Source organism: Sarcophilus harrisii, chromosome 2, assembly GCF_902635505.1.
Source record: "Sarcophilus harrisii chromosome 2, mSarHar1.11, whole genome shotgun sequence".
Lineage (NCBI taxonomy): Eukaryota > Metazoa > Chordata > Mammalia > Dasyuromorphia > Dasyuridae > Sarcophilus > Sarcophilus harrisii.
Genome location: NC_045427.1, coordinates 220,490,285 through 220,510,990, shown reverse-complemented (window position 1 = coordinate 220,510,990; position 20,706 = coordinate 220,490,285). Strand labels below are relative to the sequence as shown.

Below are 20,706 nucleotides of genomic sequence, written 5' to 3'. Positions count from 1 at the left end.
TTCCCCAATGCAGAAACTTATCCTGTCATGAGATATCATCACTGGGAAGTGGAGCTTGGGAGGACAATGCTGCTGCATTGTCACACATTGTTGACACACTGGGGTGTCAACTCCCAGATGAGTAAAACTTTCAAATTGTCAAGGTCCATCTGCTTTTCTCAGTCTTCAAAATCAGGAAGAAACAAACATTGAAGAGAAGATGGCAGTCAGATTCCTCCTTGTGCAGTTGTGGTACCTGCTATCAATTGCTATGCAGGTGGAATTACCCTAATAATAAGGTAGAGGAGGGCCCTTCACATAAAAAGCTATAAACCAGAAAATACCAGCTGAACACTGAATTCTTCTAATAGGTGCAGAGCTGTCTCCCCCCCCCCCCCCCCCCCCAAAAAAAGCCCTGTTGCAGGGAGTAGGTGACAACCAAAGGACCACTAAGGGTCTATCAAATCATATTAAAACACCAAGTCTCTTCAGCAATTGACTTCATGACCAAAAACTGCTCCAAAATTCTCATAGTGAACCCAAACCATGCAGAGAACATCTGTACCATGAACCATGCACATTTTCATATAAAAATATTCATTTTTGTTAATGTCTGTCAAGTTCTGAATAACAAAAGCAACAAACAAGCTCTGGTTCCACTCAGGGCCAGGTTATATTTTCTCCTCAGATGTCTCTTTCTCTTGCTATGGTTTCAAACTCGAACCAGCTATTTTCCCCATTTATTAGAAGGACAGTGACTAGCCCTTAACCACTTAGTAACACATAGCTTTTACAAAGGGATATTTATCTCAAAGACATAACAAGAACAAATGTAAAAAATTTTCTCCCAACAGAATGCATGGATCATAATTCCCATTATATCATTTTAGTGGAGGGGGTGAAAAAGAGAAAGAAATGGAAATTAGATTCAAAATTGAGTTCAGTCCCTACATAGCATTGATCCCACCAAGTTCATAGCCAAAAGTGGCCATCATTGCCCAAGGAGTCCTTTTGCTGGGCTGGATGGAGTCCTGAATAATCCCTTGCTTGCTGCAGCATTGATGCTGAATTGTTGCAAAACTTCATCTGGATTCCTTGTACTCCCTGTTGCTTGTTCTCCTGGAGTTTGAAACTCTCAATGTTTTAGACTCCATTCTCTGCATCTAGCATGGAAAAGATGAACGAAAAGGTCAAGAAAGCACCATTTTGGGAAGGCCATATGGCTTGAGAGAGGGAAGGGGGTCTTCCTTTTTATCATATGGTCTTTAGAGGATGCTGATTCAAATGTAGCCAAGACAGTTGGAGCTGGAATTTGAAGATGATGATAATTCCAGCTACTTGGCCAACAGAGAAAGGTGACTCTCAACCACATGGTAGGCCAAGCATAACCAATTATAAAATGTTCATGCATCCTCCAATCTGTCCAAGGCACTTTCCTCATACATTATCACAGTATTTTTAGAAGCTGCTCCCTAGGCTTCTCCATTCAGTCAATATCTTAGCAAGCTAAGGTCTGCACATATACTAGAACCTCATTAAACAAAAATAAATTTTTTAAAAAAGACTTTGGAGAGAACTTTTTTTCTTTCCATGGATGTTATTAGCATCTCTGGGCAGATAATTCACACACAGAGAATCTTTCCCCTGAGCCTGAGGCTTGCCTCATCAATTGCCTATTGGATATTTCAAACTGGATGTATCCGACATATCTTAATTATGTTTCTTCCAAAACTTCCCCTCTTCCAGTCTCCTTGACTCACATACAATAACAGTTGCCAAACTGTGCTGTTCCTACTTGCATCTCTTCTATCCAACCCAAATTCTTTACTAATACAGTTACTAACTTAGTGGAGGCAGCTAAGGGATACTATAGAATGCTGGACTCAGAGTTAGGGAAATAAAATTTTCCCTCAAACACTTAGTTCTGTGACCCGGGATAAGTCAGCTTCAGTTTTCCTATCTATAAACTCAAATTGTAAAGAGCTTTGCAACCCTAAAAAGCACTATATAAATGCTAACTGTATCATTCAGGGCTTCATCATTTTTAACCCAGGTTATTGTAACAGCTTTACAATAGGCTCAAGTCTGTTACTACTCCTTGTGGGACCTTATATATACTATTGCCAAAATTGATTTTCCTTAAGAGGATCTGACCTCACCACTGCCCTATTCAATCAATTCCAGTAGCTTCCTAATACCTGCAGGTTAAACTATAAACTCTCCTGTTTAGCTTTTAAAGTCATCCTCAAACTAGAAATTCTATTAATATCTAACAGAATAGAATAGAATAATAGATATTAATTCCCAGGGTGATTCACGCAAAACGGCCTTCTCTCTGTCCTCACACACAAAGCTCCATTTCTCCTCCCCGCGCCCTTGCACTGACCAGCCACCACCCACGTCATGAATGCCTGCCTTCCTCCTTTCCCCTGGAACCTCTTCCTTCAACGTGCTAGTGCTGTGTCTCTCCAGCCTGTATTTAACCACTTTGTCAGTTCGCTCCATAGTTACACCGCATACGGCTCCGTATACACCTGCATATTAGCATATATGTAAATGTGTATGTAAATGCTGTCTATACCTGCACATGCACACACATCCCCGTGGAGGTTCTTCTTCGCCTTGTTAGGAAGTCGGCTCTTTGGCACCTTTTTGTTTCATTCTTTATTCTCAAATTACCAGCACCGACCAAGGCGCCCGGCACGCGGCAGGCAAAAAATGAGTGCCCATTGGAGCTGGTGGGCGAGGTCAGCTGTCTGTTGGTAAAGCTTAGTTAGGAGGGAGAGGAGAAGGAGCAGGTTCCGAAGCAGGAAGCTTTCCCAGAGAGCCAGTAGCTGAAAAGGCAGATTCAAGACGACAGTTTGAGGAGAGGGATGTTAATATGTTCTGTTCAAGGTGAGGGGAATTTTTGTTTAAAAAAAAAAAAAAAAAAAGGAGGTCTTCATATTTTGTTTTAAAAAAAAAGGTTGGGCTTTTATAGGAAACTGGGGTCCAGAGAAAAGGGGGAACTCTAAGTCCGAAACCCCGAACAAAGCCACCAGCGCCCAAGCGGGGAAGGATTATTCTCTTGCAGTTTTCCCCGTCCCGGCAGCCTCCGCGAAGCAAAGCGCGCCTCACCTCCCGCCAGGCGTCGCCGTGGTAACCCAATCCGGGTGCCCGCTGCTTCTCCCGGAAGTCGCCGCCGTTCATTCTCGCTATTGGACGTGGGTCCTTGGGGGCGGGCTCTGCGGGACGGCCACGGCGGAGGCGGCCGCGGCTGTGGCCATGGCGGCGCCGCTCGTGCTGCACCTGCTGCTGGCGCTGCTCTTGGGGTCGGGCGGCCGGAGCGGGGCAGAACCAGAGCGGGATAGCCTGCGGGAGGAGCTAGTCCTCACGCCGCTCCCCTCCGGGGACGTGTCGGCTACGTTCCAGTTCCGCACGCGTTGGGATTCGGAGCTGCAGCTAGAGGGAGGTGAGAGAGACGGGGCGAGTTGTTCCTTAGGGTGGCCTTGCTTCAGGTTTGCAAAGAGGAGGCGGAGCTTCAAGCCGGGGGCGGAGCTTCAAGCCGGGGGGCGGGGCGTGGTGGGAGGTGGGGTTTGCTACGCTAGAGCACGCGGGGAAAGGCTTAGGGGCGGAGTCTTTGGGCGGTCGAGGCGGGGCTTCAGGTGGTGTGGGAGGAAATGGGGACCTCTGCCCGGGTGAGGGTAAGGGGGACGCTTGGTGTAGCAGATACCTCATCTTTGCTCATCCTTATGGTAGTGGAGGAAGTGTCCTGCCAGGAGGGAGAGTTGGGAGACCGGGCGAGATATTGGGGGCAGAACTGAAAATAGGATTCTTCCAAAAGTGGACTTTGAATAAGAATTGGACTCTGGGACAGAAATGAGGTTGGTTCGTGGTCCCAGATCCACTAATGGGAGTGAAGGCGACTGGGGGGACCTCTTGTCAGTGTCAGCCCTCTCTTTTGGGGCCCTTACCTTCTTTTTGAGGCAGTGACAAGAGACCCGAGGAATTGGGATGGGGGGGGGGTTGATCCAGTCCTCCCTCCCACAAGGGTCTCCTCACTCATCTCTTTCCTTCTCAGTTTCTCATTACAGACTTTTCCCCAAGGTTTTGGGGCAGCTGATCTCCAAGTATTCTGTGCAAGAGCTCCATCTGTCGCTCACTCAGGGCTTCTGGAGGACTCGGTTCTGGGGCCAGCCCTTCCTGCAGGCCCCTGCTGGGGCTGAGCTTTGGGTCTGGTTCCAAGATTCCGTGGTGGAGTAAGTACCTGTCTCTGCTCGCTGTTAGGCTTCAAAGAAGGGAGAGATTGCTGGAGGCTCCCCCACCGGCTTGGTGAGAAAGTGTATCAGGGGCCTCTCACGCTGTCTGCCCCTACGCAGTGATTTGGGTCTTGTAGGTGGAGCCTCAGACTCTAGTAACCTCACATTAAGTCTAGTCAGTGAAAACCAGTCTTCAGTTTTATTCTCTCACAGTGTTCCATGAAGACTCGGGACCCTCTGGGAAGGGTCTGCAGTAACATGTTATCAATTGTCAAGAACATTACTGTTTGGGAGATCATTAATCCCCATTGTTATCCTCTAAAGTATGATTGTCCTTTAAGACAGAAATGTCAGGGCCCAAGCAGTTCCCAAAGCTTGTAAGATTAAAATGTAATTTGGAAATTTTAACAAAGAAATAAAAATATGTAAATACAAGAAAGGTAACATTAATTTGCGGTTTTCTAAGTCCTTTCTTTTTTGATCCCCTGCATTAAAAGTTATGGGATAGGGCAGCTAGGTAGCGCAGTAGATAGCGTACCAGCTCTGAAGTCAAGAGGACCTGAGTTCAATTGTGATCTCAGACACTTAACACTTCCTAACTGACCTAAGCAAGTCACTTAACCCCAATTGGCTCAGAAAAATAAAAAAAATTATGGAAAAGGGACAAGTGAAGAGTGAACATTTTCTAAGGTGGTAACTAAAAGATGGAAAAGCCCAAAGTATGTGAATAGGAAGCCCTAACTTCTTAATTCTAATCTCAAAATCTGTTGAACCTTGTTCTCTGCCTAGCTTTTTTTCTTCACTTCCAGTTTTCATTTTTTTGTCTCCAATTTTCTTTCTTTCTTTCTTCTCTTTTCTGTCCTTTATTTTGCCCTTCTTTGCTATTGTTTCCTCATTTGTAAAATGCAAGGGATGAACCAGATGCTCTCCAAATTCCTTTTCATCTCTAAATCCTAGGATCTTAAATCTTTTAAGTTTCAGGAGTCTCAATTTCCTCCTCTGTAGTATATAACACACTTGTATCCTATATCTCAAAGTTGTGAAGAAAGTCCTTTATAAAACTAAAATAACCACAAAGTCATTTAAATTTAAGTTATCTTTGGTAATAATAATAATGATGATGAGCATGAGACTTGTATATTCAAATGGACTAGTTGGAAGGGAGGAGTCAGAGTTATAGGGGGAGTGGGCAGAACAAAGAGATTGGGCTGTGAAGTATTTTGCCTTTTTTGCTTTGGTGACTAGTCTTTTTGATTTGGGGTTGGGTTGTTTTGTTTAATTTTTTTGCTACACTTTTCCCTAATTTCATTCTGGGAGTCAGATCTATGTGTAAGACATGGAAGCAGTCCCAAGACTGAATTAGGATATTTTCCCCTTCTTTTCTGTCTAGTGTTGATAAATCCTGGAAGGAGCTCAGTAACATCCTCTCAGGGATCTTCTGCGCCTCTCTCAACTTCATTGATTCCACCAATACTGTCACTCCTACTGCTTCCTTCAAACCCTTGGGGCTGGCCAATGGTGAGATAGTCCCAAAAACCCTTAATGTGAAACTGTAGGATGAACACCAGATTTGGAGCCAGAGGATGTGGCTTCAGATCTAACTCTACCACTTGCCCCTATGTTCTTGGACAAGTCACTAATTTTCTCTAAACCATTTTCCTCAGGTATAAGATGAAAGTGTCATACTAGGTGGATCTTATAAAGCCCCTTCCAACTACAGATCTCTGATCTTATGAACAAGAATTCTTAACCTGGGATCCAGGATGTGTTTTTTTTTTTTTTTTTAATAACATTTTGATTATTATATTTCAGTGTAATTGGTTTTCATTGTAATTCTTTGTATTTTATTTTGTGAATTTTAAGATGTTATTCTGAGAAGTCCTTTGACTTCCTCAGACGACCCAGGAAGTCCATGACACCAAAATGGATAAGAATCCCTTCACTAGATCATAATTTTTAAGATCCTTTCTAGCTATGAATTTTATAGTTCTGTTACTCAGTCCACATCCTTTCACTTTTTCTTGTAGGATCCTAAAATTTTGGTGTTGGAAGAAATTTTAAAGAGCATCTAGTTCAACTCCCTTGTATTGAGATTGTGACCTAGAAAGAGAAAGTAACTGGGCAGTGATCATTACAGTTGTTAAGTGACACAGTCAGGAATCTCCTTGGGGATTGATTAGAAATAGTGCTAGATTTAGGTCCTCGGAAAGTTGGATTCAAATTCTGTCTTATGTTTACTGTGTGAATGTAGATAAGTCATTTAGCCGCTTTTATTCAGTTTCCTTATCTGTAAAAATGAGAATTAATATCTGTAGTACTAATTCAGGATTGTTGTGATATGTAAATAATATATGTAGAGTGCTTTACTGTATATATCAAATATCAGTTGTTATGTCAACCCATGGAAGGGACAAAATAGAACTTCAAAGCCAAGCCAGACTGTATGAGAAGAATGAATTTACCAAGGTCTCTGGTCCTCTTGTTGGAAATTTGAACGCCAGAGGATGATGAAAAGAGAATATATTCTGCCCTCCTAAAACCAGAGTGGCTTTCTCATTTCTAGTATCACCTGGCAAAGACTCTAAGAGGAAGAAAATAGTTAATTCATCCTTGTCTTCTTTTGAGACTTAGTGAAATGGAACCTACTGCAAATCTCACAATGGTAATACTTCACATAACTATTTTGTACCTCTCAAATGCATATATTTTATAAAATTATGTATTATATTTATTTGGTTTATGACTGATTTCATTACTGAACTATAAACTCCTTGAAGGAAGGCACCATGTTTTATCTAAAACTTTGTGTTTCCCCTTTGCTGTGTAAAAAGTTCTGCATATAGTAGGCAGTTAATATGTGAGATGATGAAAAGAAGTGAAGTAGTGTTTGAGAGAAGCATGATGGAGATAGGAAGAGGATTAGCTCCAATCATTTAGAGTTTGGCTAGAGTAGTTTTGGGATGAGTGCCAGAGACCATCCTGACCCTGAGCTCTGATTTTTCTTCTTGTAGGTACCAATCATCACTTCCTGCGTTATGCTGTCCTTCCCCGAGAGGTGGTGTGCACTGAGAACCTCACTCCATGGAAAAAGCTCTTGCCTTGTAGTTCCAAGGTGAGATGAGTAGTTTGGAACTATTCAGATTCACCTCTCACCATTAGCAAGGAACTGGGCTCCTTTGGGGATAGCAGTGAATGTGTCTGGAGAGACACCTTCCACATTACCAGGTAGCATCTCAAGAAATTCCCTACGTGGATATCAAACCTTTCTTCTCTTTGGCTCCCCAGGCAGGCCTCTCCGTGCTCCTTAAGGCTGAACGCTTGTTCCATACCAGCTATCACTCCCAGGCAGTGCATATCCGTCCTGTGTGCCGGGTAAGTCACTGAAGATGGAGTGAACCCTTCCACATACCAGTAATGTGAGGCATTTTGGGTACTAGTCACTTTTCTTAAACTCTGACCAATCAGACCTAAGCCAAAATGGTAAAAAGGTTAAAGTTCTAGACATGGAGTAAGGAAAATATAGATTCAGTCCTGCCCCAGATATTTTGATTCTGCACTAGTTACTTAACATCTCTGGCCTTGGTTTTCTTAACTATAAAATAAAGGGGTTGAATTTGAGGATCTCCAAGATTCCTTTCAGTTCATGAGCTCATGATTTTATGATTCTGCAAAGGCCTAAAGACAGATTGGGTAGGGATGGGAAATGCTACTCAACTACTTCCAGTCTTACATCAGCTTCTGCCCCCTTTAATATTTTATGATTTTTTTTTAGGATGCCCACTGTGTCAGTGTCTCCTGGGAGCTGAGGCAGACCCTCACAGTTGTGTTTGATGCCTTTACCACAGGCCAGGGGAAGAAAGGTAACAATCCTTTACTTACCCCCATCCCCCAGTATGTGGATCCATCCAAGAGCTTCCTTTAACTCTTTTCTCTACTTGTCTCTACAGACTGGTCACTCTTTCGGATGTTTTCTCGAACCATCACTGAGGCTTGTCCTTTGGCCTCCCAGAGTCATATCTATGTTGATATCTCCAGAAACAGTCAGGTAATAAATAGCTCAAGCTTACATTTATTTCCATAACACTTTAAGGTTGATCAAATATCTTCTTTATAACAATTCTTTGAAATAGGGAGAGAGTATTTTTCCCTCTATTTTAGAAGAAAGAAACTGCTGATACACATTGGATATGCATCATATCTCATATCTATAGTCTTCCTTCCTCTGGAGGTATTGTTGATCTATGTACTTTTATTCTTATGCCCCTAGGAGAATGAGACTCTTGAGGTGAGTCCACCCCCAACATCCACATACCAGGCAGTTGTCCTGGGAGACCGGAGGACCTATGCTGTCTATGACCTGCTTAACCCTGCCACATTCAGTGGCTCCCGCAGCCTCAATCTGCAGCTCAGGTGGAAACAGTTCCAAGATATTGGTAAGGGGCTTGGAGACTCTTATTATGGGGAATCTGGGAAAGATATAGAGACCTCAAAAGGTGAGAGAGTAAAGTACAACAGCTTAATAACATTGGTGTTGTAAGGAGTTATTACCTCTTACTGAAGCTCAAGAGATTAAGTGACTAAGAGTCAGAGCTGACATTTCAACCCATCTTTTGACTGTCCATCCAGTCAGAGCTCTTTCCCAATTAATGCAATGTGTCTCCTTTTTGTTAATGTAATTTTTTAATTTTTGTCTCTTAATAGTCCTGAGCAAATACATGTCTTTTCTTTTTATGTCTATTATCTCAGTTTTTCTCCAAGACCAAGTCATCCTTGTGGGTTATTTAGGGCATGGGTTATTATTCCCATTTCTAGGTCCCCAGAGAGGTTAAGGAGCTACCTGTGGTCACATAGCTTGTTAGCAGGGGATGGGGCCTGAGGCTACAATCAAAACCTCATGGCATTGATCCCAAGGCTTTTTTTTTAACTTTGGCTTTAGGATTCTAGGATGGATTGGAGTGTTGTCTCAGACCATCCAGCTCCCTCGTTTTATAGATGAAAAATCTACAACCCAAAGCAGGGGAATGGGTTACTCGAGATCATAAAGCAATTTAGTGACAGAGTTAGTCTGGAACCCAGGTCTCAGGATCTTGAGTTCTGAATTCTTTGTACTGCCTCAAACTTTGGGGAGAATGTTGAGTTAGAAAATGTGAGAAGTGGTCATTTTCCCCTTTTTGATTGAAGCCTCATTTGATGACCTGTTCATGTGGACCCCTTTGCTTCCCCATCTTTCCCACAGGATCTCAGCTAGTTCCATTTCTGCATGCCCAACGATATGTGAGTGGCTACGGGCTGCAGAAGGGGGAGCTGAGCACCGTGCTGCACAATACACACCCGTACCGAGCCTTTCCTGTTCTGTTGTTGGAGACAGTGCCCTGGTACTTACGGCTCTACGTTCATACACTGGCCATCACCACCAAGGGCAAGGAGAACAAGCCAAGTAAGGACCCTGGCTAACCCCAGCTGCCCCCTTGCCCAACAATACTCTGCGTCTAGTGACTTCTGACACCCCTTTGTTTTCCGTGACCCTTTCATGAAACCTCAAAGCTTTGAGGGGTTTCACCTACTTTAAACTTCCTTCCATGTGAGAGTCCATCTGTGATGTTATAATAAAAATTTAGCTTTTGCTGGAACACTTGCAGGGATGATTCACTGTTTCAGGAAGTAGCCCTTTCCCCTCTTGGAAAATTTTAACTCCATAGACTGTCCTAGACGTTTTTAATCTCTGAAACATTGTTCTGTCTGCCCAGACTGTCTCAGTTTTACCCCCTAAAAGCCAGGGCCTTGAGGCAAGAAATGAGGATGACACCTATAGAAGGGTTGGTGTAAGCCTCCAGGACCAGGTGAGGGAAGTTGATGAATCTCTCTTGCTCCAGGTTATATTCATTACCAACCTGCACAGGACCGGTTGCGCCCTCATCTCTTGGAGATGCTTATTCAGCTTCCTGCCAATTCTGTTACCAAGGTCTCCATCCAGTTTGAACGTGCATTGCTCAAGTGGACTGAGTACACACCTGACCCAAATCATGGTTTCTATGTGAGGTATGTTGGGAAGCCTTTTGTTTATTGTCCTTGTCCTCGTTCTTGTTCTCCCCTCCTTTTCCCAGACCCAGCCTCTTTAAAACTTGTCCCAAAAGATCAGAAACACGTTTTATTTCTGTGCAGCCCATCCGTCCTGAGTGCCCTGGTACCCAATCTGGTGGGAGCCAAACCAGCGAACTGGGAAGAAAGCCCACTCTTCAGTACAATGTGAGTGTCAAAATTTTATCCCCTGGGGTCAGCAACCCACTCCTAAGCCCCTCCCTTGGTATTCTTTCAGAGTATGCAGTATCCAGACAACCTGGGCCTCCATTTGAGATCTTTTTTCTGGAGGAGAAATTGGGAGGTGGGGGTCCTTTAGTCTTTTACCCAGCATCCTTTAGAGATATATACATTGGAGTAACTTTATACAATTCAGCTGTGCTTTGAAATGGAATAAAAAGCAGCATCAGAGTTTGGGGTGCTATTGGGAGGGGCCTGGATAGGATGCTGAACTCCACAGCAGGCCCAAAGCAGAGGTGACAAAATCTTGACTGGATCTGAACAGGACCTTGTTAGATATAGAATCAGAGCCCTGATTCAGGTGCTGAGACTGCAAGACCTGAGTCTCCTTTAACTCATCTCTCAAATGGGAAAGGTATGCTTGGTCTGTTTCCCTAATAGAGTGGTTTTAAGGGACATAGGATGGTGGAATCTGAGCTAGAAAAAACCTTGGATGTCATCTAGTAATCTCATTGTATCAGATAAGAGTATATCTACAGTACATTGTAATTCCTTCATTGCTGTAAATATCAGTTATTTTATTATCATCAAAGGCTCAGAATAGCAGAGTTATGTTAAGACTGGAAGACATTTTCAGTACATGGAATCTCCAGTATTTCATAGGTGCTTTAATAAAAATGTACTGAATTGAACTGCATTGAATGTTGGAGCTGAAAGGGATTGAAGAGCATCACATTGAAGAGCTTGGAGGAACATAAAAGAGCATCAAGTCTAGGCTTTTTTTTTTTTTTCCCAACTGAGACAACTGAGGCCTAGAAAAGGGAAATAGCCAACTCAAGCTCATGTAGTTATTAATGGACAAAGCTAATATTCCAGCCTAAGCCTGCATACTCAGGGCAGAGCTCCATGGCACATTCTCATGTCATTTCTACAGTACATCCCTAAGGACAGCACCTCCCTCATCCCTCAGGCTTCTCCCTCTGCTCACTGGGAACAGAAAAAGTAATTGGGGCATTTTTCACAAGTGCTTTTTGGCTTAGGATTCATTGGAAGCCAGGGGTTGTTGATTGAAGTGGTCAGCACAGAAGTAAAAACATTTGGTCTCATTAAGGCTATTTTTCCTCCAAATAGTTTCTCATTGACCAAAGTCAGTTTACCAGACTGATGGCTTTGGGTGGCAGTAGGTGGGTAGGATGGTGTAAACTAGAGACCCTTGGCCTGCAAGATCAGGAGATGTAGATTCATGTCTCTGGTTTATCCTTTTCTAGCTTTGAGTCTGTAATTTGAGGGTTGTGGTACCTGTGCAGTTGGTAAAGTGGGATTGTTGTGAGCACAGCATTTTGTAAATCTGAAGGCTTTATGGAATGTGCTGACATGGGTGTAAAGCTGAAGAAGGGGTTGATACCTAGAGTTGTGAGTTCTTCTCAGGCTCCCTCCCACCTCTTTGTTTCCCTCCCTGGCAGGTTTCCTGTTTCTGACAGCTCCAGTTATTTTGTGAGACTCTACACTGAGCCACTCCTGGTGAACCTGCCTACGCCAGACTTCAGCATGCCCTACAACGTCATCTGCCTCACCTGCACAGTCGTGGCTGTCTGTTATGGCTCCTTTTACAACCTTCTTACTCGTACCTTCCACCTTGAGGAGCCCAAACGGAGTAGGCTTGTCAGGTGGTTGGCCAATATTATCCGCCGAATCAGAGGCGTCCCCCCTGTGTGACCCACCTTATTTTTCTTGCTCCATCAAGACGTTGCCCTTTTCCATGTATCAGAGCATAGTCTGTCTCTGAGACCTTTATCTGGTGACCTCTGATTCTCTATCACCTAACCTGCCAGGAATCCAGAGTCAGACAAATGCTCAGTGTCCCCAGGATTGGCCAAAGGAATAGTGGGAGGAGCAGGACTGGCCTTTCCTGATCACATTGTGAAGGGGTGGAGCCTGTTTGCTGCTGAGCAGCTGATGTTTGGAATAAAGCATGGCTGCCACCCTGACTTAGCATGGTTTTGTTTCTGGGTTAGGGAGCCTTTATGAGAGAGAGGAGGGACCCTGTTTGCTAGGCAGAACTGTGGGTCTGTGGACAAGTCATTTTTTTTCTCTGGATCTCTGTTCCATGAGGTGAAGGAGGTTGAACCAGCTGATCCCTAAGGTTCTTTCCAGCTTTAAAGTTCCAGGTTTTTTACACTCGGGGGTTAGAGTTTCACTTACAAGACAATAGAGTCTGCTGGGTTGACAGGAACTGAAGAGGCTCCAAATCAGTGTTGTTGTTAAATTTGAATGAAGGATTAACATCACAGATCATATAATTTTAAGGCTTTACAAAATACTAAACAAAAATGAAAAGAGTGAACTTACCATCAGTGAAAAAAAATTTAAAGCAGTAATTAGGAGGCTATTTTGCCCAACTGTATGCCAGCAAGCCTGACAACCTAATCGAAATGGGTGAATATTTACAAAAATATAAATTGCCCAGAAAACGAAGAAATAAATTGCTTAAGTAGTCCCATTTTAGAAAAATAAATTGAACATCAATGAGTTCCCTAAGAAAAAATCTCCAGGGCTAGATGGATTTACAAGTGAATTCTATCAAACATTTAAAGAACAATTAATTCCAATGTAAACTATTTGGAAAAATAGATAAAGGAGTCCTGCCAAATTCCTTCTACTGACACCTAAACTTTTAAGAAGAGCTAAAACAATCTGCCTAATGAATATGATGTCAAAATTTTAAAATATTAGCAAAGAGACTACAACAACTTAGCAGGATAATATTCTATGATCAAGTGGGATTTATACCAAGAATGTGGAGTTAATTCAGTATCAGAAAACTATTGCCATAATTGACCATATCAATAACAAAACTACAAAAATCATATGATAATTTTGGTAAATGCAGAAAAAGGTTTTTGATGAAATACAGTACCCATTCCTATTAAAAACAGTAGAGAACATAGGGATAAAGGGATTTTTCCTTAAAATAATAAGCACCATTTATCTAAAACCATCAGAAAGCACTATTTGTAACGAAGAGAAGCTGGATTCATTCCCAATAGGCTCAGGGTGAAACAAGGATGCTCATTATCACCACTATTCAGTATTGTACTAGAAATGTTGGCTTTAACAAGAATAAAAGAAAAAATAAAGAAATGAGAATAGAAAATGAGGGGATAAAACTATCACTTTGCAGATGGTATGATGATATACTTAGAGAATCCTAAAAAATCATCAAAAACCTACTTGAGAAACAACAGCTTTAGCAAAGTTGCAAGATATAAAATAAACCTACACAAATTGTCAGCATTTCTATATTTTACTGACAAAGCCCAGCATCAAGAGATAGAGAAATTCCATTTAAAGTAAAATCTCAGCTTGCTGACAAAGCCAAGGATTGAACAAATACAAGAAATATTAGAAAACATCTCTCCCCCCCCCCCCTTTTTTTTTTTTTTACAGAAGAAGAATCTAACAGACTAAGGACCTGGGCCAAGGTTCTAGAGCATGTTTGTGATAGAACTGGGACTAGAATTCTACCCTCCCTCACTTCACTTAGAGTCTTGTCAAGAACTACCTGTCTCTGGGCTCCTTCTTCAGAGGGAAACAGTTTACTGTCTTTAGAGGGCAGTGGTGAGGGAAGGCAGCAATGCCCACAGCTGCCTCCTTGGAGAATTGCGTTCTAAGGACAACTCCAGCCTGAAATGCTTTTTTATTGTTAGTGCAGGCAAGTGGAATCTTTCATGGTGGATTGGGAGAGTCAGGACTGGGACTCACAGCTCTGCTTCCTACTTATTCCAGTGTCTGCTCCCTGTTCTGCATTTTTACCTTGGTCTCTGCAATGGAGTCATCAAGTCCCCATATTACACACTGTGGCCTGAGGTTTAAGGTGGCCTTAAACCTAATCCTGAGTGTTCTGACCCTGCTGGAGTTTGGAGAGGAGACTGCTAAATTTCCCTAATTAATCATCACTCTAGCTGGTACATCTTATAACTTTGCTCCTGATGGAGTACGAAAATGAGTCTTATTTGTCTCTACATGATGGTAATCATTACCTAGGGTTTTGTAAATCCTCATTGGCTAGTGATGGAGTAGGAGCTATAGAGAAAGCATTTGTAAGGCTATTTCCTAAAAGTGTCTGCTAGCTTTTTCACAATGAATGGTACCATCACTATCACCATCACCATCTTCCCTCATCAGTACTATCACTCCTTACCCTGAGCACCATCTTCACTTTCTGTGCTATTTGCAGGCCCTCAAACAGGAGATCTTCCCAAAGTTGTTTCTGTCGTTTCTACAGCTCCTGTGGATAAACATTTGGCAGTGACCCAATTTTGAGTGGTAGAAATAGTTGACCATTTTAGCTTTGCAGAGGCCTATTATAGAGCTAATAGACACCAATTATAGGCACCTGAGTGCCTATAGGGAGTGATTGAAGAGGGAGAGAAGATCCTCATTTAGATATTAGTAAGCATGTATTAAATACTTTCTATATGCTAGGCACTATGCTAAGTGCTGAGATCCAAAGGAAGGTAAGACAGCCCCTCCCTAGACCTCACAGTCTAATGGGGGAGACAGCAAGCAAACTATATGTATATCGAGCTGTGTGCAGGACAAATAGGAAATAATTGTCAGAGGAATTTGGAAAGACTTATTGAGAACTTGAAACTAGGGAATCCAGGAGAGATGAGGAAGGTGAGTATTCCTGGGACAGCCAGAAAAAATACTCGGAGCAGAGAAATGGAGGAGGTCCATGTTATCAGATTGAATAGTACTTGGAAGGTTATAATGTGTAAGAACACTGAAAAGGTCAGAGGGAAGCAGAGGAAGAAGGGGGAAGAAAGGACTTGGATTATGAGGGACTTTGATAAATAGATTTTGTATTTGATCCTGGAGGTAATAGGGAGCCACGGATTCCAGTTTATAAGTATGGGGCTGACAAGATTGGACCAGTAAAAGTATTTTAGGAAGATCATTTTGGAAGATAGAGTGGAGTTAGGAAACTTGAGACAGGTTAACCCACCAGGATGACAATAATCCATGTGTGAGTACCAGAGTAGCAATAGTGTCAGAGGAGAGAAATGAGGGTATTGGGGAGATGATGCAAAGATGAAATCGACAGACTTTGTCAACAAGTTGGATATGGAGGCTGAGTGAGGAATCTGGGATGACTCGGATGGAGAGAAGGATTGAGAGGATGGTGATGGTCTCCACAGTAACAGAGACGTGTAAAGGTGCACTATAGGGATATGATTTGGAGAGAGTCATTTATATTAGGGGTGAGATTCTATTAGCTCCCAATCTGAACTGCTTTCCTCGAATTTTCCCTACTGTGTGAGGATTTTTCCTTTCCTCTGGCCCCTTTTGAGGGATCAAAAGAAGATTGATGGAGACAGATTTTGAGGAGATTCTAGATTTGTAGAGCTGGAAGAGGTCTGAGCAATGATTGAGTCTTATTTTATTCAAGATAGGGCAACAAATTAGTGGCAAAGCAATGACTCCTAGGGTTTTGTTGGGTTCTCAAGTCAGGATTAATTCTACTCTGGGAACTGGCCATACCTTGCTCCTGCTTTTTAGCAACCTTGAGCTGAATGGTTTTGAAGGAACAGTAGAGGAGACACAGGAGAAGTACAGAACAGGTTTAAGTAGTCAACTGACAGACATTTTGCATAGTCTTTCCGCTTAGACTATGACTCCTTGAGAGCTGGAAACATCCCCATTTGTATCCTCAGCTTTAGCACAATGCCTGCCACATAGTAGAGAAAAAATTGAGGGGATTAGGACAGCAAGTAGCTAATTGTGAGAATTAAGTGAACCACACTGACTTCATTTTGTGACTCAGTTTTGGAGCTAGTTCAGTTCCCTTTCTATTCAGTTATGGATCTAGTCCAAATTCTTGTGAGAAAACTTTATTTAATTGTGGGAATTGGGAGAAAACCTTATTGTACTGTTTGAACCTAGCCCTGCATGACTGGGAAACTGGACAATCCTTCCCTGCTGCTTAGAGACCCTTAACTAAGGACTTTGGTTGTGCTGACCAGAAACCCAGTTAGATTCAAGGATTGATTCAAGAATTTTCTCACAGTTGCACATCTTAGGCAATTAATATGTCTTATTTGAAAACTGGCCCTGTACTGATCAGTCAGTTATTGTTTCCACATTTGTTTGATTGTATATAGACAATTGGAGGGAGTAGGACATTTTTTCTGCTTTCAAGGTATTATGCCTGTCCCCTCTCCCCCTTCCAATTTGTAAAGTCCCAAATCTTTCATTCACTATGAGATAAGATGATTTAATACTATATCCTTTGAATTAATTGGCTTTATTCAATTGTTTTTAATGTGGAGGTAAAGTGGGATGCAGTGGAACAAATGTTGAATCTCTATTATAGGGCCTGGGTATCAACCCCAAATTTGCTACTTACTAAATTGTGCAGCATTGAGCAAATCATTTAATCTGAGCCTTGGTTTCTTTTTTGGTAAAATGAGGGGATGCATCAAATGATCTTCAGGGTCCCTTCCAACTCCAAATATAAGGCAAAAGAAAAACATTAAGTGCTTAATAAATGTTTGTTAATTGACCATTCTTGGCCTCTTGGAGCTCACAATTTAGTGGAGATTCATGTATGTGAAAAGAAAATTCTGACAATCTCAACCTAAATAATAGTAGATTATCAGTTTCCACAGTACATAGTGAGTGCTTAATAAATAACTTCATTCATTCATTCATTCTTAATTAATATATCATGTTTCTATAATGCTTTAAGGTTTATAAAACATTTTCTTAACAACTTTATGAGATCTGTGTTGTAAAGATTTTAGAAGTGATATAACCCCTTCCTCCCCATTCATTATCACTCTGGGCAACTGAGGCAGCCTGGTATAATAGAATACACTGTACTGGAAAGCAAGAGACAGATTTGGCCCTTCTAACGTGATGTGTGATGTTGGACAAGTTATATATCTCTTTTCTGGGCCCCGCCCCCCTTCTCTGAAAACCAAGTGGGCTGAAATGGCTCAGGGGTCTTCTAGCCCTATAAAATGTCCTAGAGAAGCGTTAGAAATGAGGAGGGAAGAGACAGGCTCCTTAGTTCTGGTGTTGGTTGGGGAGCAATGGTGATGAGAACCAAGGAGAGGAATGAGTATGGTGTGATAAACTATATATTTTTTATTATTTTTTTATTATAATAACTTTTTATTGACAGAGTGATAAACTATTAAAAGAGCAAATTGCTCAAGTCCACTCAACCCACTGGGGCAGCCTCTAGCCTTGAGCAATTTTGAAATCTAGGCCCGGTCAAGAAATATACTTTCCCTATGTGACAAAGTTGTTTCTGTTGCCTTTGCAGCCTCCATAGGTGAAAATCTCACAAAAGCCTGTAGGAGGTGGAGAAGAATTATATTTCTGTCTCTTGGAGCTTGTGTTTGCACTCATTCATTTTCAAAGGCAACTTGCAGTAGTTGAGGATATCTTGAGGAAGGAGATGGAGTTGGGGGCAAGGCAATAATTGATGATTATAACTCACCTTACTATGTAGGATAGTACAATTTACAAAGCACCTACCTAATAGAGGGAGACTGGAAATTTTTATGGCATGAAAGCAATTGGGTTTTGTTACATGATAAAGGTATAGAGGTGGAGAAGAATTTTTTGTAGTCTGGGTGCACTTTGCCCGGGTTTTATTAACTTAGGGTATTATCTATGATTAAAAATCTGTGAGGCTATCCTTCTTACTATATTGTACTTAACACATAGTAGGCACTTTAAATATTTATTGATTAATTGATATTAGGGAAAGACTCCAGTCATTTTGTCTTAGTGTAGCATCTGGACAGCACTTGGCCCTGAAAAGAAGCTGAGACCATGTACCCAGGATTCACCAGAAGTCATCATTGTGCTCTCTGGAGCAACATATTTAATTGAGAAATCTATTAGGGACCACAGTGCTAGCCATATAGTGTCATTATCAGAAGATTTTGATGGTTCTGCAGTGTCACAGGTGTGAATTGCTCCTTTAAACACTGGTCATTTGTGTTTCATAATTATATGCCCCTCACTTGTGCTCTCTACTCATCCTCATTCTTTTTACTAATGATTTGTCTATTTGTAGGAGAATGTGCCCCATGTTTATTTGGGAGAATGTTGTATTGGAATTTTTATTATGTGATTTCATTAAATACCTTTGCTAGTCTTTGCTTTGGCTGATTAGAGAAAAAGAAAAACACATTGGGGGGGCTCCAGAGCTATTTTTTAAAAAGGGGATTCATAGGGTACTTTGAAAATTGATAGTTATTCTGGGGGCCTCATTTGTTTTGTTTTTTAATAGTATTTTGTTTTCCGAATATATGTAAAGATAGTTTTCAATATTTTAAAATTTTTTTTCATATATTCTTTTTTTTAATTTTGAAAAAAATTTCTTTATCCCTTGCATTCACTTCTGTTCCGATTTTTTCCCTCCCTCCCTCCACCCCCTCCCCCAGATGGCAAGCAGTCCTATACATGTTAAATATCAACATTTATTTTTATAAAACTTTGTGTTCCAAATTTTTCTCCTTCCCTCCTTTATCTCTCCCTTCTCAAGATGACAAGCAAACTGAAATATGTTAAATATGTGCAATTCTTTTAAATATATTTTCATATTTGTCATCCTGTTTGTTAAGAGGAGGTATTTCAGGTGCTACATTAACAATTCTATTTAAAAGGAAGGATATAAATGTTATTATTCTCACTTTACCAATGAGGGACCTGTCTCGGAGAAGAGATGTCATCTCAGGCCAACAACTTAGTAATGGCATCATGGTAGTGAGATATTCAGATTTTGGGCTCACATTGGTCTCTTGAATCAAGAAAGACTTTGTTACACTTAAGGAATTGGGGAGAACAGCTCTTCAATTAAGAACACCTGCAGAGAGATGGCAGCTTTGTGTAGAGTGAAGAACACTGGGCTGAAATCAAGAGATCCAGGCTCCATTAATGACTTGCTGAATGATTCATGGCATGAGATTTTCACTTTCATCAAATTTTAATAAATTGTAAAATGAGGATTTTGGTAGATGATTTTCAAGGTCACTTCCAGTTCTGAAGTTTACATTCTATGATTCTAGGGTAAACATTCTGTATTCTAAGAATCCTAGCATTTTATTATTTTATTCCATCTTTATTATTGATGAATTATCTTATTCTTATTTTTCTAGCCCCTTCTTACTCTCCTCACCCTCCAAGGCTGGATAAGATAGCAATTGTGCTATTAGGTAATGGTATTTGGGGACACACAAAGGAGGGATCTTGGCTGTTCTGACCTCAGAAAGGGCATCAGGTGCTTAGGATAACTCTAGTCTCTTCCTGTCATATTTCCCCACTCATCTGACCCCAGCAGGGGTCACTGAGCAGAAAGAATGAGAGGAGGCTAATGAACTTCATGGTGCTTTGGGCAGAGACTGAGTGTAACTGAGCCCAGGGTATGTACCTTTCTCCCTATATCTTCTCCTCCCACACCACCCCAGCTGGGGCCCTGATATGTGAACTGGAAGGAAATGTATCTGATTTGGGCAGGACTGTGAGTCCTAGCCCTCTGGGTCTACACCTCCAGTTTCCTGTCCCATTGGAAAATGCTGCTGGGAGTGTGTGGGAGTTTCATGTCCAGGAAGCTTTCAAGATCCCACACACCAGCTGCCATGAGTCTTGAGGACCATCTGAAATCCCTCCCTGGAGGTAAAATCTTTCCTATGGATGATTCAGCAATCATTTATGGCCCTTTTGTACTCTTCTATAAATGCTGCTTATATTTTCAAGGCCTGGGTGGGGTGGCAATAGGAGAATGAGGCTCAGTGATAGAGTGTTAGAATGAAAGAGCTGGTAAGGAGATCAAGGCATAGACTGCCAAGAGTCCAAAGGGACCTTAGAATGTCAAAATATATTAGTGATAATAGTCTAGTTTAGCTCTTTAGTTTTACAGTTGGAGAAACAATCTCAGAGAAAAAAGGTGACTTGTTTCTGATAAAGATGTCATTTTTCATATATATAGAGAACTGAGTTAAATCTGTAAGAATATGTGTCACCAGTTGATAAATGGTCAAAAGACACAAACACACAGCTTTCAGATAAAGAAATCACAGCTATCTCTAGCTATATGAAAAAATGGTCTAAATCAGTACTGATTAGAAAAATGCAAATCAAAACTACTCTGAGATATCATTTCACACCTACTAGATCAGCTAATATGACAAAAGAAGAAAAATGATAAATG

General features: G+C 41.6%; 1 protein-coding gene and 1 long non-coding RNA gene across 3 annotated transcripts; one reads left to right on the top strand and one right to left on the bottom strand.

Annotated features, from left to right (window-relative positions):
* Window positions 1-766: 766 nt before the first annotated feature.
* Window positions 767-3,060, bottom strand: LOC105749037. The gene is made up of 2 exons (XR_001120312.3): window positions 2,561-3,060; window positions 767-1,142 (listed from the first exon to the last, which is right to left on the bottom strand). It is a non-coding gene; the product is annotated as an uncharacterized LOC105749037 (long non-coding RNA).
* PIGT (phosphatidylinositol glycan anchor biosynthesis class T) lies at window positions 3,049-12,463 on the top strand. Of its 2 annotated transcripts, XM_003757730.3 has the most exons (12): window positions 3,049-3,430; window positions 4,040-4,217; window positions 5,608-5,735; window positions 7,229-7,329; window positions 7,503-7,589; window positions 7,990-8,077; window positions 8,165-8,262; window positions 8,485-8,650; window positions 9,454-9,654; window positions 10,091-10,256; window positions 10,380-10,463; window positions 11,939-12,463. In XM_003757730.3, exons 1-12 carry the CDS (start codon window positions 3,244-3,246, stop codon window positions 12,189-12,191), a joined length of 1,737 nt encoding a protein of 578 aa, XP_003757778.1. In that variant the 5' UTR covers window positions 3,049-3,243; the 3' UTR covers window positions 12,192-12,463. The 2 variants fall into 2 exon arrangements, with proteins under 2 accessions (XP_003757778.1, XP_031807402.1); XM_031951542.1 differs by lacking the exons at window positions 3,049-3,430; window positions 5,608-5,735 and having other exon boundaries at window positions 4,083-4,217.
* Window positions 12,464-20,706: the final 8,243 nt, after the last annotated feature.